General features: G+C 36.1%; 2 protein-coding genes across 3 annotated transcripts; both read right to left on the minus strand.

The window, feature by feature from the left end:
• Window positions 1-3467: 3467 nt before the first annotated feature.
• On the minus strand, window positions 3468-5685 carry LOC125657229 (uncharacterized). Its single transcript, XM_048887910.2, has 3 exons — window positions 5281-5685; window positions 4973-5063; window positions 3468-4773 (listed from the first exon to the last, which is right to left on the minus strand). The coding sequence occupies exons 1-3, from the start codon at window positions 5459-5461 to the stop codon at window positions 4320-4322; spliced, it is 726 nt and encodes a 241-aa protein (XP_048743867.2). The 5' UTR covers window positions 5462-5685; the 3' UTR covers window positions 3468-4319.
• Window positions 5686-14940: 9255 nt separating this feature from the next.
• LOC125657228 (uncharacterized) lies at window positions 14941-18346 on the minus strand. Of its 2 annotated transcripts, none has more exons than XM_048887909.2 (3): window positions 18122-18346; window positions 16026-16116; window positions 14941-15845 (listed from the first exon to the last, which is right to left on the minus strand). In XM_048887909.2, the coding sequence occupies exons 1-3, from the start codon at window positions 18303-18305 to the stop codon at window positions 15380-15382; spliced, it is 741 nt and encodes a 246-aa protein (XP_048743866.1). In that variant the 5' UTR covers window positions 18306-18346; the 3' UTR covers window positions 14941-15379. The 2 variants fall into 2 exon arrangements, with proteins under 2 accessions (XP_048743866.1, XP_048743864.1); XM_048887907.2 differs by lacking the exon at window positions 18122-18346 and adding an exon at window positions 16755-17105 and having other exon boundaries at window positions 14942-15845.
• Window positions 18347-18600: the final 254 nt, after the last annotated feature.

The following is an 18600-nucleotide window of genomic DNA, read 5'->3' on the forward strand; positions in this document are numbered from 1 at the left end:
GATAGATTTTTAAGAAAATCTTTATGATAATATGGCAGTTGATTTGTACATAAATTTATTTTTTCATTGCTTTCACATTTTTTATAAATAAAGAAGACAGTTGTGCTATTCATCGTTATAGAAGTCACGTGACATTCTGTGAACTTTGTCATCCTTTTTCGTGTAGCGAATATCGTAGTTTTTCAACAGTCATAAGTTGAAGAATTTTCTCTTGTTGTGAATACATTAAGATATGTATTATGTTCACTGTGCTAAGTGTACAGGAAAAAGCACAAATAAATCTTTCCTTCAACTGAGTTACGTTTGTTAATTTCTTTAGACATTCTGTAAGTTTTTGGAAGGCTTCAGGTGATGGTGCTGTCTTAGGAGTGGGTAAAGTACACTTGACTTGTGCACAGCTATATTATTGTCCCCCACTGCAACGCGGAAAGGGACATAGAAATACCGGTGTCCGTCCGTCCCACTTCACTTTGTGGACGCAACTCCTCAGAAACCGCTCAACGGATTTTGTTCATATTTTGTAGGATTGTTAATCACCATGTGTAGTTGATCATATTGCGCTGCCATTTTGGTTCGACAATTTTTACAGGAGTTATGGACCTTTGTTGAATTTGTACGTGTTACACTATAGGAACACTTTTTGGACGCAACTCCTCCGAAACCACTCACTGGATTTCATTCAAATTTTGTAGGAGTGTTAGTCATCATATGTAGTTGATCATATTGCGCCGTTATTTTGATTCGATAAATTTTACAGGAGTTATGGAACTTTGTTGAATTTGTATATGCTACACTATAGAAACACTTTGTGGACGCAACTTCTTCGAAACCGCTCAACGGATTTTGTATAAGTTTTGTAGGATTGTTAGTCACCATATGTAGTTGATCATATTGCGCCGTCATTTTGATTCGACAAATTTTAGTACAGGAGTTATTGGACTTTTGTGCTTCAACTTTTTTGCGGCGGTGGGGGACATGGCTATGTGTAGCATTCTTGTTTATGAAGATGAATATATACAGTGGTTTGTTGGTTGTTCTATGTCCCGTTGAAAAATTTCCACTTATATTGAAACGTCACCAGTAGTAGGCGAAGTACCACAAATTTAGACACATGCTTAGCAGCGAGGGTTTTTTAACGTACCAAAGCCAGTCGCGATGCGGACCTCCGTTTTAGGGACATACCAAAGGACCCACCGATTCTCATTTTTAAATGCTGAGCGTTTGGCGTACGAACAATCATTACCTATTTTAGGTTGACACGATTAGCTACTTCATGTACTGTGCTGAACACATAAGTCGATCACATGTCCCTGTAACAATCCATAAAATCTTATTTAAACGGAAGGAAGGAAAGGGCACGTAATATTCTGTCCATTCATATGAGCATGGACACCGTATATACTCGCCTGCAAGTGGAAATTTGGGAGTTACAGTTTGGTCGAAAACCCTATATTCGACCGACATTGTTATTTTTCCGGACGGTTTAATGTAGTATTTTTAAACAACTCCGGCGATTATCATTGACAAAATTCTGAACACATTACCCCGGTACTCTGAAACGAAAGAACTTTGCAAAATGTTCAGAACTATGTCGGATCCTCCGTGGCCGAGTGGTTATAGAGCACCGTGCTGAAAATCACTCGGCCTCTCACCTCTGTCGGCGCGGGTTCGAATCCCGCTAGCGCCGGTAAGTGAGAAAATTTCCCAGTTCACTTTCGGAAGGTCGGTGGTCTCTTCCCAGGTACATTGTATCTGGGTTCTCTCTTCCACCAATAAAAACGGCGCCACCATATAACTGAAAAATTGTTGAGTGTGGCGGAAAACATCAATCAATCAATCCGAACGAGGTCATCAGATGTAAAGGCATTATTAGTGTCATTTAAGACGGTCAACGCAAATGTATCAAGTAAAAGGGTTTACTCGAATTACTAATAAGCTTCTCAAAGTGCTTTGCCACACCGTGTCAGGACAATGCTAAACTTTGGTCCTCAAATTGTGGCCGCACACCGTGTCATCATAATGCTATATTTTCGTCCTAAAAGTGCGACCGCACACCGTGTCATGATAATGCTTTACTTTCGTCCTCAAAGTGCGGCTGCACACCGTGTCATGATAATGCTATACTTTGGTCCCCAATATATGGCCGCACGCTGTGCTATGATAATGTTATCATAGTTATGTTTTGAACTATTTGACACATGTGCTTGTAAAAATTCAGTACTACACATACTAGCCTGCTATGTAGCCGGTATCTCTGCGTCACGTATGAAAACTGTAGAACATATCCACTGATGGATCGTCTTCTGGCAATACACCAGATACATGAACACTTCCTTTTAAGTACTGCTGGAAGATCCTTTTTCTTCCTGTTAACCTTAAGGAGTGATATCATACTGCAGGAACTGTTGACATTCCGGTTCCAAATTGCGGTAAGGTGAAGGGGACTGATAAAGATTCTGTCATTTCTTCTCGGTTTCAATGCACAAAAGTAAAATAAACAAGAGGCCCATGGGCCACATCGCCCACCTGAGTCACCTTGGCCCATATCTGAAGACTTTCCATATATATTTGCATGTAAAACCTTAGTCCCTATTATGGCCCCAACCTACCCCTGGAGGCCATGATTTTTGTAAACTTGAATCTACACAATGTCAGAAAGCTTTCATGTAAATGTCAACTTCTTTGGCCCAATGGTTCTTGAGAAGAAGATTTTTAAAGATTTTTCCTATATTTGTATATAAAACTTTGATCCCCTATTGTGGCCCTATCCTACCCCCGGGGGCCATGATTTGAACAAACATGAATTAATACTATGTCAGAAAGCTTTCATGTAAATATCAGCTTTTCTAGCTCAGTTTTAAGATTTTCCCTATATATTTGTATGTAAAACTTTGATCCCCCCTTGTGGCCCCATCCTACCCCCGGGGGCAATGATTTGAACAAACTTGAATCTACACTATGTCAGAAAGCTTTCATGTAAATATCAGCTTTTCTGGCTTCGTGGTTCTTGAGAAGAAGATTTTTAAAGCTTTTTCCTATATATTTGTATGTAAAACTTTGATCCCCCCTTGTGGCCCCATCCTACCCCTGGGGGCCATGAGTTGAACAATTTAGAATCTGCACTACCTAATAAAGCTGATCTATAAATTTAATCTTTTCTGGCCCATTGGTTCTTGAGAAGAAGATTTTTTAATGACCCTACTTTATTTTTACCTTTTCTTGATTATCTCCCCTTGAAAGGTGCCCTGGCCCTTTATTTTAACAATTTAGAATTCCCTTTACCTAAGGATGCGTTGTGCCGACTTTGGTTGAAATTCGCCTAGTGGTTTTAGACAAGAAGTCAAAAATGTTAAAAGTTTACAGACGGACGGACGCCGGACTACGGGTGATCAGAAAAGCTCACTTGAGCTTTCAGCTCAGGTAAGCTAAACATCACGCTCTCCATTATGCTAATTTCATAAAGTAAAGACACCTGCATTTATTTTATTTCAAAATAGAATAGTCCTGTTGATGAACAGCACATCTTAAGAACAAAAGCGGTTATGAACAATACAATTTATGAGCATGGACATAAAGTTAATAATTTACTGATATAACTTGTAAACAATATATTGTAAAAGCTTTTCAATTACAAAAGCAGAATTCCATTACTAATACCAATTCAAGCAAAAATAATAATGTTATTATAGATTTTAAATAAACTGTATTAAACTGATATTTGGAACATCTGATATCTCATTTAATTCGCGTATTTACGCGTAATTACGCAATACTAGTCATCAGCGAAACTTTCGTTTTTGCGATAAACTCTTTCACATAGCAAACTTAAGCAATAGATAATGATAAGTGAAAGTTATGGTTCGTGAATAATACATCAATGCACCCTCGGGAAAATAAGGTTTCGCGAAATAAATTTTTTCTAAAGTACTCGACTCACCGCAAATTACTATAACCATGTTTCTATGCATTTCTAAGACATGCGTACAAAACCAAAACAAAAAGTTTACGATAAACAACACATCCAGTATAGACACTACTATCGACAACGTGTAGTTTAACATTATATTTCAGGGTATATGGCATTAACAAAATGAAAATAAAACTTACAATGAATTAGGTTTAATGAATCTCAACTACCCTTAACAGGTAGTATAGACAGAGTTAGATCTCGTATCTAACCCATTCATAAATTTAAAAGTATTCTGTGATTTCAAAGAATTCACAATGAAAATAAATTTCGACGTGCTTATTCACATCATTGTGCCGGAATATTAAATTCATAACGTGCTTATTCACATCATTGTGCCGGAATATTAAATTTATCTCGTGCTTGTGTTGATGTCCCGTACATTATTTTTATGCGGCAGCCAAAGCGGCAACACGGGGACCTTCGCTGTCTTCGCTGCTTTTCTTACCGATCTCATCTTGTCCCTATTGTACTGAATCACAACTATCGGCCTGGTCGTAACCGATCTACTGCCACCTTTCGATTTCTTCCTCCATTTGCGAAACATTGAAACAGGAAGACTGGAAATACCGGGCCCCTCTTCCGGTTCTCTGCAACATCGGCAACAACCACAAAACCAAGCGCAAAAGCCATGGTAACCACAGCAACTGGACAATGAGCAACATCCGTAGTAATCTACGCAACAAATGTCACATTTTCCACCATATTCGAAACAGCCGGGATCGCCGCGGGAACTCCTCGGTGTTTGGTTTGAACGTTGGGTTTTTTCTTCCTTTGGCCTCGTTTTGATTCTTCTTGACCGCATTCTAAAATATTTGTGTCATATATTGTGCTATATTTTATACTTTAATATAGGCCGCTGTTTTTAATGAATGATCACGTGATATTTCTGACTTTCTTATACTATACCTGTTGGATTACAAAATGGCCAACTAGTGAGGTAAAACGTTTAAAAGATCCGAAAACATATGTATGTAATTTAGAAATATTGTACGTGTGTTTTACCTGAAGCAGTGGCGGTAACAATAAACACAGAGCAGTGTTAAACCTGTGATGATCAGCAGAGCCGCGAGACCGATTAAGAACCAAAACCAAACTACAAAAAAATCCAAAACGCAAAGTTTTTGGTTTACATACAGATAACGTGAAAATAACTTTTGTGTAAAATAATTGATCATGCTTATTTTGAATTTTCATTCATCAGATTTTCATGTTTCCATTTTTGGGGAGTATAGAAACGAATAGATGAATTGGAGAAACTTTAAAGTAAATATGTTGGACTTTGGAATTAATAATCATGAAAAGAAGCTCACCTTTATCAACGAATGTTAATTCACATTTCCCAGGGGTTGTCCAACCAGATGTCAAAGGTACAGACACCGAATTGCCCACCATAGAATACCCCGAATCACAAGCATACACCACTGAGGTTGCTGTGTAGCTTGACACATAGCCATTGTCAATGGGAAACACTGGAGAATTCGCAATACCCATTGATTTTGAAAACGTTTACAAATCAAAATTTATATAATTAAATTTAGTGCATGAAAATTAAATTTCCAACCAACATGGCAAGTAAGTGAGAGTCGATCTTACGGTTAGTGGAATCTGTTGGAAACAAACCCCTCGGCTTGTTTACACTTTGATAGTGTTTTCAATGCCGTGAATCACTGACTTGGGTAAAGTATAATCGTTATTCAGACGTATATCGATTGAAATAATGAACGTACTGCGAACCCTTAGATGGTTACACCCTTACTTGTTCATAAGAAGGTGGAGGGTCAATTGTGACTGTGTATTTGATGACAAAGAAACAACGCGCCTCCTCAATATACCGAGACCCGGAAGCGTCTTAGGACAAAATAAATATCAGTTATATATGTATATGGAATAAGTATATTTACGTCCCATTTTTCATTGATGTAGAGATGTCACCATTCCCAACTTCAAATAGGTGTTTAAAGCTCTGCGCAAATGTAGACCTGCGCTCAAACCAATAGGCTACTACATGTACGTAATTCCACGGGGCAACCATGCTCAATATATTATATGTATTATACACCATAATACACACCACATTCTAGTTAGTCACATAAACTGGTGGCCTCGATATCGAGATTGCTTTCAACAAATATTGCACATTGTTTATCTTCTCTTCATAAACCAGGTTATTGTAAGGGTATAAATTTTTACCATTGCAAGAGCCATGACTCGTACTACCGTAGTTATCTTGTAAGTAATGGACTATTTACTCGACTGGGCATGCTCGAGTGTAACTTCCTTTTCCGGTCAGACAAATTCTTTTGTGCATTTCAACTCAAAACCACTGACACGATATCAGTTTTCAGCAATGTTCAACAAGTGTTTAGTTAAAATGGGCAATAAAATCAACAGTAGAAGACATAAACTGAAATTGAATTGACAAATATATCATTACTCGTCTGACCAGTATACTGTATCTTTACGGAAGGGCAGCATGTCTATTTTAACGTCTTAGGTTTGACGCGGCCATGGCACGAACGGTGCTCGAACCCACGACCTCCCGGTTACGATCTACCACTGTGCTACCGCGACCGGTTTAGTAACACCGAAGTCGAACTCTGCTTGTATGATGACATAATGCCCGAATATTTGTTGATCAACATTTCAACGTTGCAGCAGTGAGGGTTCATTTTCGTGCCAGCTTCTGTCGTGACATGGGACTTCTATTTTTAAGGTATTATCTGAAGGATTCTTTCCAATAAGCCCACTCTCATGTGACGTCGTAAGATTTTTCAAAATCAATGCTTTCTTTAGATTTATGCACTATAGGAACATAAATTTTGTGAGAATCTTTTCCGATAGTTATTGTAAAAAATCTTGTTTGACATGAAATATTTTAAAAGTCTAAGTTGTATATGGTTACACTGTAATCAATGATTTGTTTCAAAATTTTGAATCCAACGGCAATAACTCTATTTTCATTGATTTCTGTATCAAATCCATAATGCGATATATTTTTTGCAAGGCATTTTTTTAGTAAAGAATTCATGAAATTGTTTTGAATACTATTATGTCTTTATAACCAGTTTTTATGAAAGGATAAGCTAGCTATTCAACAGACAGGGAACACTTCCCCTATAGCGAGATAATCTCGCTATAAAACGCGATTATCCCTCTTTAGCGAGTAAACATTACCATAAACAAGTGTTCTGGTGGTTTTATTGAAAATAATGACAAATTCTGTGCAATGCTGAATTAGTGCGATACACACTCAATATGAAGCGAATTGTCTTCATAAAATTGAGAACATAGTCAAGAAATTTCATATAAACGTTGCTGCTTAATTATAATTATTTAGAGAAGGAGGCTGAAATCCAGTGCACATCGTGAGTGTTTTTGTTTTGATTTATATATTTGCAGAAGTATAAGACATTTCAGCACTTTTTCTTCTTTTCATGTGAAACGCGAAAAGATGTACTCCGGGTGCTTTCTTGGTTATATGTACAATGTAGCTGCAGAACTGTTAGCTCTCTGATAAAAATAGTTACAGAGCAACAAACAAAATCATTTGAAGCTGTGAGTTTTTGTGTCGTATGGGGCTTTAATGAATATTTGAAGGTATGTTTGGACATAAGTATAGTAGGACAATATGTTCGGATTTTTTTATATTGAATTTATGAGACGGCGATGCAAGAATATATAGCGATATAAGGCCTCAACTTCGCACATTATTTTGTGCATCGTAAATCGAAGGTTTTTATAAGGGGCGGATCTGTAGCTCTCTGATATGTCTCAATATTTTTTTCAGAGAGCTACAGTTCTGCAGCTATATACAACCAAGAAAAACACAACAACTAGGTTGTATGGGATGTATTTACTCTCACTAAAGAGGGATAATCGCGTTTTAGCGAGATTTCGCTGTAGGGGTAGTGTTCCCAACCTGTTGAAAATTGCAATTTTCTGACGTTGCTACACATGTATATCATTCTGTTTCTGTATGTGTCGCTTGTCATAAAAAGTGCGATGTCCTATAATATATTTCTTTTGATAGTTTATCAGTTTTAACTATCATATTAAATGAAAATGAATACACGATCTATAATTTAACCAGATACTATTGCGAGTATGGAGTTTACTTTAAAATAAGTATGCATAAACAGATTGAGTCACTCCCACGATCATCTGGTCTCTAAACGTTCTGGCTACCGAGGCAGCGCGACCGGTCAATCGAACACCTTAGTGTTTAAATCGAACGCGTTGGTGTTTAAATCAAACACGTTAGTGTTTAAAGAGGGATGCATCATGTTTTGACCTTTAGATGACATTTCAGTGAAGTTGTAAATATCATTATTGGTCATAAACAAGGAACCTTGTTTATAATTGGAATATAATGAAACAAATTATATTTTCAAACAGCAGAGTAAAAGACTAAATAAATTTTCTACTAAGTTTTTCTGTGCGACGTTGGGAAATCGTTGAAAACATGCATTTAAAATTGCCGATCATTGCCGGTGAGTAAGAATATAATTTTACGCCAAAATGACAAAACTTGTGTTATCTTCTGTTAGTAATACCTTTCTTACTAAACGCAGTGATTAAAACGTATATCATATTCGAAAAGCTGGAAGCATTTGTTACATTTTCTAACGGTCATATGTAGGTACGGACAAATATCATGAAAGTAATGCATTTTACAAGTTGAAAACGAGAAAAATGCACATTGACGTCACTGGAGATTAGCGTGTGTGTATTGCACAAATAGGCTATATAACGATCAATTACTAGATTTACGTGGATAAAGTGAATAAATTTATATTGGTAAATCTGTGATTGGGTTTTTGTTTATTGTTTTTGCTTTAGAATATCCTTTAGAACATAGATATATCTATATCCCTATAAAAGCGTGTCAACCTTCAGCCAAAGTATATATATATATATATATATATATATATATATATATATATATATATTGGAAGAATGACTAGCGCGCACGTGTTTTATTTGTTTTCCCGATCGTTTTGACGTACCGGGTATGAAGCATGCAGTAAGAAGGATATAGGTATATTTCCATTAGATGAATAGACGATTAATATGATGTAGGCTATGTAAAGGACTAAAATTAACATCACACGGCCAATTCAATGATGGTTTGGCAATTGTAATGTCCAGTAAGATTTGACAATATGATGATCAGTAATATTTGTATGGTAAGACGTAGTTATAGAAGAAAATGTCGGCATTCTCCAATGAAAAATTGCCCGGTCAAATAGAGTTCATATTTGAAACTGTCCACGCTGTACTAACTTAAACACCTAATGACTACCAATAATTAGAGGGACCCTGTGAAGCAATTGATGAAATTATGATTCATTACTGCTAGTTTGTTCGTGATGTACGTGTATGTATATGAGAAACAGCACAACTGAAGTTACATTGTACATTTATAGACAAGTCTGTTTTGCCGACAGTATAGAGTAGTTATGGACCTAGTACCATGCATTTTGTTACAATTCTTATGTTTTCTTCAAGATTCAAACTGCATGGAGGTAAGTTTAAAACAAATTTATGTCCCCGAGACACTCGTGTGACTTATTGATATTGGTCAGCGTCAGTTATAATGCGGAAAACATAAATTTCAAAATTGCATGACTCCTGTACCACTGGGACGGAGCAAAAACTGCCAAACATTAACAAATGTTAAAAGATCTTCTCAATCACACCAAGAAAAACTAAATGTAAAATCATGTAGAGCCTTTAACAACATTGTAATTTCCATGATCCCAAGGGTAAAGGTTCTGACTCCAAGGGGGTGGGGTAGGGTGGGCATATAACTTGGTATGTAGTTTCTATAAGGAAACATTCAAATAACGTCTTCATTGATGCAATTGAAACTAAATTGAATTTAAACAAATGTTTAGAATGCGGAAGTAATCCCTTACTAATACTGTAAATTTCATAGTCATCAAATGTGTGTATTAAAAATTGAACATTTTTATTTTACATTTCTTGATAACTACCATCGCAATTCTTTTCAATTTTGGTATGATGCATTTTTGGGATATTTGGTGCATACGTTGTAAATTTTAGTACTCATGCATGCTTAGGTTCTTAAGAACAGGACAAAACCTGCCAAAATTGACTAGATATAAAAAAAAAAATCCTCCATCTGCTAGAAAAACTACATGCATAATCATGTAGAGCAGGAATGCCTATACAAAATTGTAAATTTCATGTTCCCTGGGGTAGAGGTTCTGACATCAGGGTAGGGCCACAATTGGCATGTAGTGTGTGTGTGTGTATAGCATTTACACGTAGAATGACATATTTGATGCTTTTAATACTAAACTTAAACTGAATGCATGTAGGTATGTAGAAGGAGCAGGTAGCACTTTACCAAATTGTAAATTTTACGACTCCAGGGGTAGGGGTTTTGGTTACACAGTGGGATCAAAATTATCTTAGGATTATCGATTTTATCATTAGAAAGAATATTGCGACATTTTGGTAATTATATTACATTCAACTTTGAATCTTTCTTTCTCTCCCTCCTCTCTCTCTCCATACTACATGTATGTACTTTGAATAAGGGTGATGTACGTATACCTGCGATAAACCAGAACGTTTTCCCAAGGATGAGTTCCAGATCATCGCATGGAAACATGCACGTTTTTTCTAATATATTCTTGGAAATAACACTTAGTATTTTAGAATTCAAAGTACATAGAAACAAGCAAATAGATTCATTTTCTACCAAGCTTTTTAGGGTGTGGTGGTATGAAGTCTGACAATCGTCCTGCTATGCATGCCTATAAGATGACCTCTAACAATAAAATAGAGATATTTAATTTGAAAATCCCGTAGTGTGATGAAAATCTCATACTAGAAAAAATAAAATTCTTTATAAATCATTATCTAACGCTGCATGTAACATTGACATATTCTCCATAGAGCAGGAAGGGGGTTCTAACATATAAATTTGAATATATCTATCGACATTCACTACATTAGGACAGATTTACAGTCGATAGACAGATGGAGAAGACGTCTTACCAGATAGTTTCTGCGACAAGATCGACTGACACAAAGACCCCGAAATACGTTACTGTCATCCGGGCACCGATAAACACGAATATGGTTAAAAATGGGTTCTCCAGAAGTCGTGGAACTGCAGAATGGCAACTGGGTAATATTTATCTCTATCTCTCTTTCATTCATAACATATATATTCAAAGTGGCAAAAAAGTCATGTTACATGTTAGCATTACCATTACAACATAAGTGTGGTTTACTGGGAGCCTTAAAATCCTTTAGAAATATATTTGACTCCATTGGAAATGTCAGACGCATCAGTTTACCTCGAAATATGATCTGTGCTATAGGTTACACTACAGCAGCAGATTATAACACGTATGCAAAATAAACGTTTGATTTAAAGTATTTTTATTCAATAAACCTAAACGTCTGGGATTAGAAAGAAACAAAACAATCATTTATCTTTTAAATGGTGACCTGCACTAATGCACAGCTGATGTGATTTTGTTTATGTTATTTATCATAGTGTCCATGGAAAGTGACAGAACTTCGTCATTGTATAAAGCAACCATAACGTCCTTCCACTACGCATACTTACTACTTCCAGTATGGCTGACGTCAGAAAAGGAAAGTTTGAAATTTTTTTTCAATACGTTAGCAGAAAGAGAAAGACAAACGGGGTTTAACTTCAACGACTGTCGATTTCAAGTTGAACATAAAGACTCTCCAGGGTCCACATTATATAAAATCACCATCAGATCATGTCGATGCGAGCACGGATTTCAAGCGTCTGTCGGAAAAATAACTTGAGGAAACAGCCCTGTTATAGCCCTTGTACTTCTCTCCTGTAGACATGCGCGATGAAACGATGCCGGACGACCACATTGCCTCTATGGCTATAAACAGAACAGCCCTCATTCAGGACGGAGTACAAGTGAAGTCGCTGGAGTTCGTAATCCACACTCTGGGAAATGATTTCAAAACCGATGTGATTGACGAATACGTCTACAGATACACTCTGATATAATATATATTACATTTTCAGCAGTGAAATACTATAATTTATCCATTGTATAAAAATGATATTTTCACATTGCTGATTGTGACTTCATATTGTGTATTACTACACATCCTTTAAGATTTGAAATAAACATGTTCTAAATCCCAAGAAAATGCAATAAACAGAAAGTTCAATGCTTTGTAGTTGGATATGGAAGTTAATTTACTCTTAAGACTAGATTTTTTGGTTTAAATTCTTCATTCGTCCAACGACAAGTTATAATTACATATTATCTCGTTGTAACGAGTTACCAAGATAATTTTCTTGTTATTTAAGGTATTTGATTGATGATAAAAGGATAATAAGCAATTTTGAATGATTTAAATCAACATAAATGTTTATTGTTAACTAATGATTAAATTGAAGTAGATCAAATTCACACGACTGGTACATTATTAAAGAAACTAACCTTCGTGCACTTGAGACTTTTCAAAAAAGTTATCAACATATGTACCCTTCGTAAAAATAAGAAAATTCTAATTTTTAAAAAATGTGTGCGGCAAATGATTAATTTTATTTCATATTTTCATAAAGAGAAAGGATATGTGACTTTTTACCAAGAGATTTGCATAACAATATAATTTCTTTTACAAATATTGTAATAAAACAGAGTCTTCCCATTGACTTCAATGTAAAATTCTAGGGGAAATAAATCAAGCAGTATTCAAAATGTTGAAAATTCCTATGGTGGAATATTTTTATTTGATGAACCCATCAAAATGATACCATGATTACAAAAATCCCACCACTCATTTACTAGATATGAAATATGGTCTATTATACATTGGATACTTTAACAAGACGACGCACTATTTGTAAAGAGAAAATGAATGCACATGTACAAAAATCATTAGTAACAGAAATTGTTTTTTACCGAGTTAACGGAGTAATACGTAGTCCAAAAAAATAGAGTGGGGTTATTGTTTTTCTTACATTTTTCTTCATAACTGCTTGAAGAATTTTAATGAAACTTATAATAGGAATTACGTACCAGAAAGCCCCTGCAAGTGTTGTTGTTTTTATCCGAATTCGCCAAAAGATGGCACCACCAGGTTAAAAATAGATCTCTAAGGGCACTGTAATAGTGCGTTATTCATAGAAACCGCCAATTTGCTCGGAAACGAATTCTAATAGGTATGGGCTTGACTGCTCTAGTAAATAATAATGGCATACATGTAGCTCTAATGGTGGAAAAACGCATTTTAATGTAGATCTTTTAAATATGGATGACAAACATAAATCTTTTCCAAGGTAGCCATCAAAATCAAAATCTAAAAAAAAAAAATACATGTACATATTTCTCTAAATACCTTTGAATTAATACGAAAATCTAAAGAATCGTGAAAAATGAGTCGCCATACAAGTTTAAAAAAAAGCGACCAAACGACGTTTTTTTTTATTAGGCACAAAGTATTTGTAGTAACTTTTCTCGGTATAAAAATTGATCATACGCAGAACATGTTCTTGCATATCGAATAAGTTGAGAGATAGAAACACCAGGTGCCACGAGATAGTGGAATATTACTACATAAATACGAAAAGCTGGAGATATAGAGATTGTTCATCTCGTTTGTCACAAAATTGAGATTACAGTTTATGTTCAGTAAAACATCCTAATATGAAATAAATGTGAGCGACTCTGTGGTGCCTTTTTATTTACTACTGACACGTGTATTGAATCAATGTTTGAATGGAGATTAATAGCCAGTATTATTATATAGCTAATAAATAGTCTAATATAAAATCTGCGTAAAATCTAGAGAATGTTAGCGTTCAATATCCTGAGAATTTATTGAACGCTAAGTTTGCATTGCGTAAATTGTATGCGCCCGAAACATTCCGAGTATGAGCGTTCAATATTGACGTTACCGTACCGACGTAAGGTGGCAAGGGACAGTTTCTTTGGTTTTGAAACATGTGGAGAGGGGGTATACACCAAAGTCAGATTATGACAGACTAATGAAAAATCACATTTCCCTTTTATGTCAATACTTGTATTTCATATTAGTGTAGTTAATAAATTATGACCCTAAATTACATGTAATCTATAAATACTGGTACTGGTGCACAAAACATGCTCAGAGCAGGTTCCCCTTTTTTGCTTTGATTTTCCCTCATTTGGGCTAATCCGCACCACCCCCACACCATCACGGTACCAAACATGGGGATTTAGACACTGTGCACAATCAAGAACCCTATCTGCCCTTCGCAAAAATCTACCTCTCATATGGGGCCATCCACCTTCCCTCACAGCTACAGACCTTTTGCTAGACCCTGCATGTTTTCATCGGAATTTCTTCAGCAACTGACCACGTGTCTTAGTTTCGTATTTGCACCCATCTATATGCTAGGAATCATGGTGACACCTACATGTTGTATATCAACATTTTTATTAAGCACCCAGCTACATTTGACATGCATCCTAAAATTATTGTATACATTTTTACACATGTAATATCACTTCAAATATGGGGTATTTCCATTTTTTGAAAAAGTTGACCGGACCTATAGTGCGAAACTGTCCCCTGCTACTTAAACAAGCCAAAATGGCAGACGACGGTCCTCCGAATCTGACAGAGCCCCTATTTGATATTTACTTAAGCAAAATGTTTTACTGTACACAAATTATGATGTCCCCATTTACAAAATTAGTTTGCTTCATGCATTAATGACGGGTTAAATATTGAACAGTTAAGAAATGCATGCCGTTATTGCACACTGCCAATATTGATGAATTCTCGTCTATTTTTGGAGAAGTTTGAGTGAAAGGGGATATAACTTAACAACTAAATACTTTAGCTATATAATAAAAGGGTTATCGAACTTATATTGGTGTATATTGGCACTCGTTGGCTGTCAAAATGCACTCGCAAGCTCGTGCATTTTCACAGCCAACTCGTGCCAATATTCACCAATATAAGTTCAATAACCCTATATTATTGTTCATAAATACAGTCGTCGATTTCTCTTAATGTTGAGTTGTGGACCATAGCAAAATATGTTCTCCTGTTTAAAATACATTCTGCTTCATAAGAATACAAAACACAATGACCCAGCCAATAAAAGAGCACAATTTGTATGAGAAAATACAGACTTCTTTAATGATTTTTTTTCAAATTCAGAGCCACTTTAAATTTTCTCTGGTAATACGCCACCTCGTCCTCGGCCTCCGCATTAGTCTTACGTGATCCGCTACTTCACAACATATTAAAAAGTCTGCACCTTACTTTATCGAATAATTTAAAATTTAAAATTATTGGTTTGCTCATCAAAGTTTGCCGATATGAAAGATTAAGGTCATGCATCCACTTCTCTTGATGATATTGAAATAAACTGTTTCATTTTGTACTCGTGTTGATGGATCTGATGGGGTTTGAATGGGGTAACCAGAGAGCCATCACTTTAGCATTTCTCCTGACTTTATCGTACACCTCGTCATCCATTGGATTTTCAGGTCTGTTTGAACGCCAACGCCGCCAGAGGTCTCTTCGTTTTCGCCTCGCTTTCATAACTGTTCTTTTGGAAAGAATTCCCGCCCATCGTTTTTGTTTTCTACCTTTCACATTCTGACTTCTATTTTCGTGTACGTGATTATCGTCCGGTTCTCGACAACACCGACAGCACGTGCACAAGCCAAAGCCACAGACGCCTTGGTAACCACAGCAACCGTAAAGAGAGCAACATCCATAAAAGTCCACGCAACCACAAATATCGCAACTTCCTCCATAGTCACAGCAACCCCCACATACTCCTGGTGGATATTCTTCATCATGAACTGGATTAACTCTCCGTATTCGATTCCGCCTGTGGGAGATTTTCATTTCATGGACACATGAACATTTTGATTTTGACCAAGTGAACGTGGAATTACATAGTTATATAATTACATATTTCTAAACATCAATGAAAATAAGCCGTCTGATAAACAGACGTAGATTTCTACTATCAAAAATTCTTATGAAATGGTAGGAAATTGGTGCATACCAGCAGCATCTCTTGCAGCAGTAGACGCACAGCGCCGTTATCACACCAATAGCCACCAGAGACCCTACCGCTATCAGGAGCCAGAACCAAACTACAAAACAAGAATTGTAAAACCGTAAAAATAGAACAGTATAAAAAAATGAAGAATGTATTCTATATAGTTACCTTCATTTTGTTTAATGACATCACTACTTCTTATTTCAATGTGGGTGAATTTTGTTAAGTCTCACTACCATTGTCCAAATGTCACGGAGTGGATGTCGTTCTTCTCTGATTAAACCGCTGCATTTATCAACCCTAATTTGAAAGGCTACAATAAACTTATTTACGTATTGTCGGTAAGTAAATTTTCTTTTATCATTTCTCAACAAAGAACGTACAGTGTGTAATATTTCACTACCATGGAACGACAACTGTTCGTGGTAGTGATTTAGGAACCATTGGAATTATTTTACATGAAAGTTCGGAATCAGAAATATTATTTACATGTATAATGAATAAATTATGTAATCATGGTAAAAAAAAGAAGAGAAGATCTAGTCAACTTTATAGACGCGTGCGAGTTGTAATTTGATATAAACAGTAAATTATAACTGACATACATGTAGAGACAACATACTGTATTTTTCAGTGAATAAATGTCTCTCGGTTTTTACAACTGCCCTGTTCTTCAACAGCCATTCATAAATTACATATAGAATCCCGTTGTTTCGTGTTTCGGTCACTCACCCTCGGGGATTTCCTCACGGCTACAGACTGTGTTTCCATACCAAATATCAGAGCTCGTATTGCAATAGAAATTCGGGGCTCCGGAGAGGGTGTGTCCCGGATTACATGTAAAACGTACAAAAGGTTGGGAGCCGCTTTTGTCAATTTTTGTCACAGGGTAGCCATTTGGCAATGACGGAGGGACGTCACAACCCATTGAAGAAAGTATATGTCCTAAGTCGGTGATTTTTTCATCTTAAATACATTGGGGGGAAAAGAAAGATAGATAATTTTGTCTCCTGATTCACGAACTTTGCTTTTGTGTCAAGACTGGTCGACTAATATTAATGTGAAGTTGAACGGTCCTGTCGAGATAAAACGTTCGAATGATTGAGAACCAAGAGCGAGCGGTCTGCTAGTGGGTTTCACTGATTGCGACCTTATCAAAAGGTATTCTGTGGTGGCAACAGTATCAGTTGTTTGTTTGATCTTTTGTTTGGAAATCAAAGATTTAAATGAACGAATGTAAAGACAAACTAAAATCTACTTGCACTCCCAATACTGAGTCACCGTGCTAAAGTTTTATTATTTGTAGAATTAATAGTTTGTTGCAGTGCGACCTCCCAGTCATCGTTAAAAATCATACATCCTGAAGAAATATTTCGAAATTCAACATATTTGCACGCAAAGGTATTCACTATACGTACATCATATACACATGTACATATGCAATGTACATTTTGAGAGTTTGACAACATATTAAACATACGGGAACACGTCTCATATAGATGGCCATAAGTACTACATATACATGTACATGTAATTATTCTCATAGAACCTAAGTATAGCTGCTTCCCACATTATATAGTTCTTTCAAATGCAAACACACTAGGCTTTTGATGATGATTTCACTTACATTTGTAATATAGAGTTATAATTGGATTCTCAGATCGTTATACAATGAATATGTGATTAAAAAATAAAATACAGTCAATGTTATTTTTCGTAGGTTCACACAACACTATTTCATTCAGTTACAGTGTTTTACAGTTAACATTAATCAGCGTATATATTCTGAAAAATTCAGTATATCTAGCAATGTAATACGAGGTAGAGTACATTAGTTAAACATTTCAAATAACTTTTACATTTTTATCAAAGAACAGAAAAACAATCAATATTTTAAAAAGTAATGATAAGTAATTAAATAAGTTTTTCGCTAATACTACTGAAAGTGGCATGCGTTTACTAAATGTTTTCAATTTCGTTTTCAGAAGTTTTAACAATGTGAACATTTTATGTTGCTACAGTCTCCATTAGTGTGAAGGAAAACATGGTGGTCTCATACACGAGAAATCCATTATAATCAAATGAAAAAAAAATCATACCATCTTTAATGTACCACGGGGCGCATTCTGCATTTCCAGTCCAGTTACCCGAGTGACACGCATAGGTGGGGTTCCCGGAGAGTGTGTATCCCGGGTTACAGACGAAGGTGACGGTGGGTGGGGTTCCGCTGGCCGCCCCGGTCGGGTACCCATTGGAGATAGAGGGCTGACCAGTACACGTCATTTTATAGTTCTAGAATCAACAACCTCATAACGGTGTATATAAATCCGCGACGATAAAAAAAGGTTCAGGACTATGGACCTCTCGAGGTTTACTCATGCCTCACGGAGCTCATTAGTTCTGTAGATAAGATATAGGGTTATTTAATTGTAATTTGTAATCGGTGCTTTTTTTCCCCAGAGGTCCACTAGGCTGCAGGTGCCAACTAGAGTTTTTTCATGTTTCAAAATCTGCTCCGCGAAATACAAAAGACAGCCAGTTGATTATCGAATCATTTCATTTTTGCAGATAACAAGAT

This window comes from Ostrea edulis, chromosome 7 (assembly GCF_947568905.1).
Source record: "Ostrea edulis chromosome 7, xbOstEdul1.1, whole genome shotgun sequence".
NCBI lineage: Eukaryota > Metazoa > Mollusca > Bivalvia > Ostreida > Ostreidae > Ostrea > Ostrea edulis.

Coding starts and splice junctions, on each gene's coding strand:
- LOC125657229 (XM_048887910.2), bottom strand. CDS start 5,461: ATGGGTATTGCGAATTCTCCAGTGTTTCCCATTGACAATGGCTATGTG. Junction 5,064..5,280: donor ATTAACATTCGTTGATAAAG/GTGAGCTTCTTT, acceptor ATTTTTTTGTAG/TTTGGTTTTGGTTCTTAATC. Junction 4,774..4,972: donor TGTTACCGCCACTGCTTCAG/GTAAAACACACG, acceptor CAAATATTTTAG/AATGCGGTCAAGAAGAATCA.
- LOC125657228 (XM_048887907.2), bottom strand. CDS start 16,950: ATGGGTTGTGACGTCCCTCCGTCATTGCCAAATGGCTACCCTGTGACA. Junction 16,117..16,754: donor CCGTGAGGAAATCCCCGAGG/GTGAGTGACCGA, acceptor CTTGTTTTGTAG/TTTGGTTCTGGCTCCTGATA. Junction 15,846..16,025: donor TGCTGCAAGAGATGCTGCTG/GTATGCACCAAT, acceptor AATCTCCCACAG/GCGGAATCGAATACGGAGAG.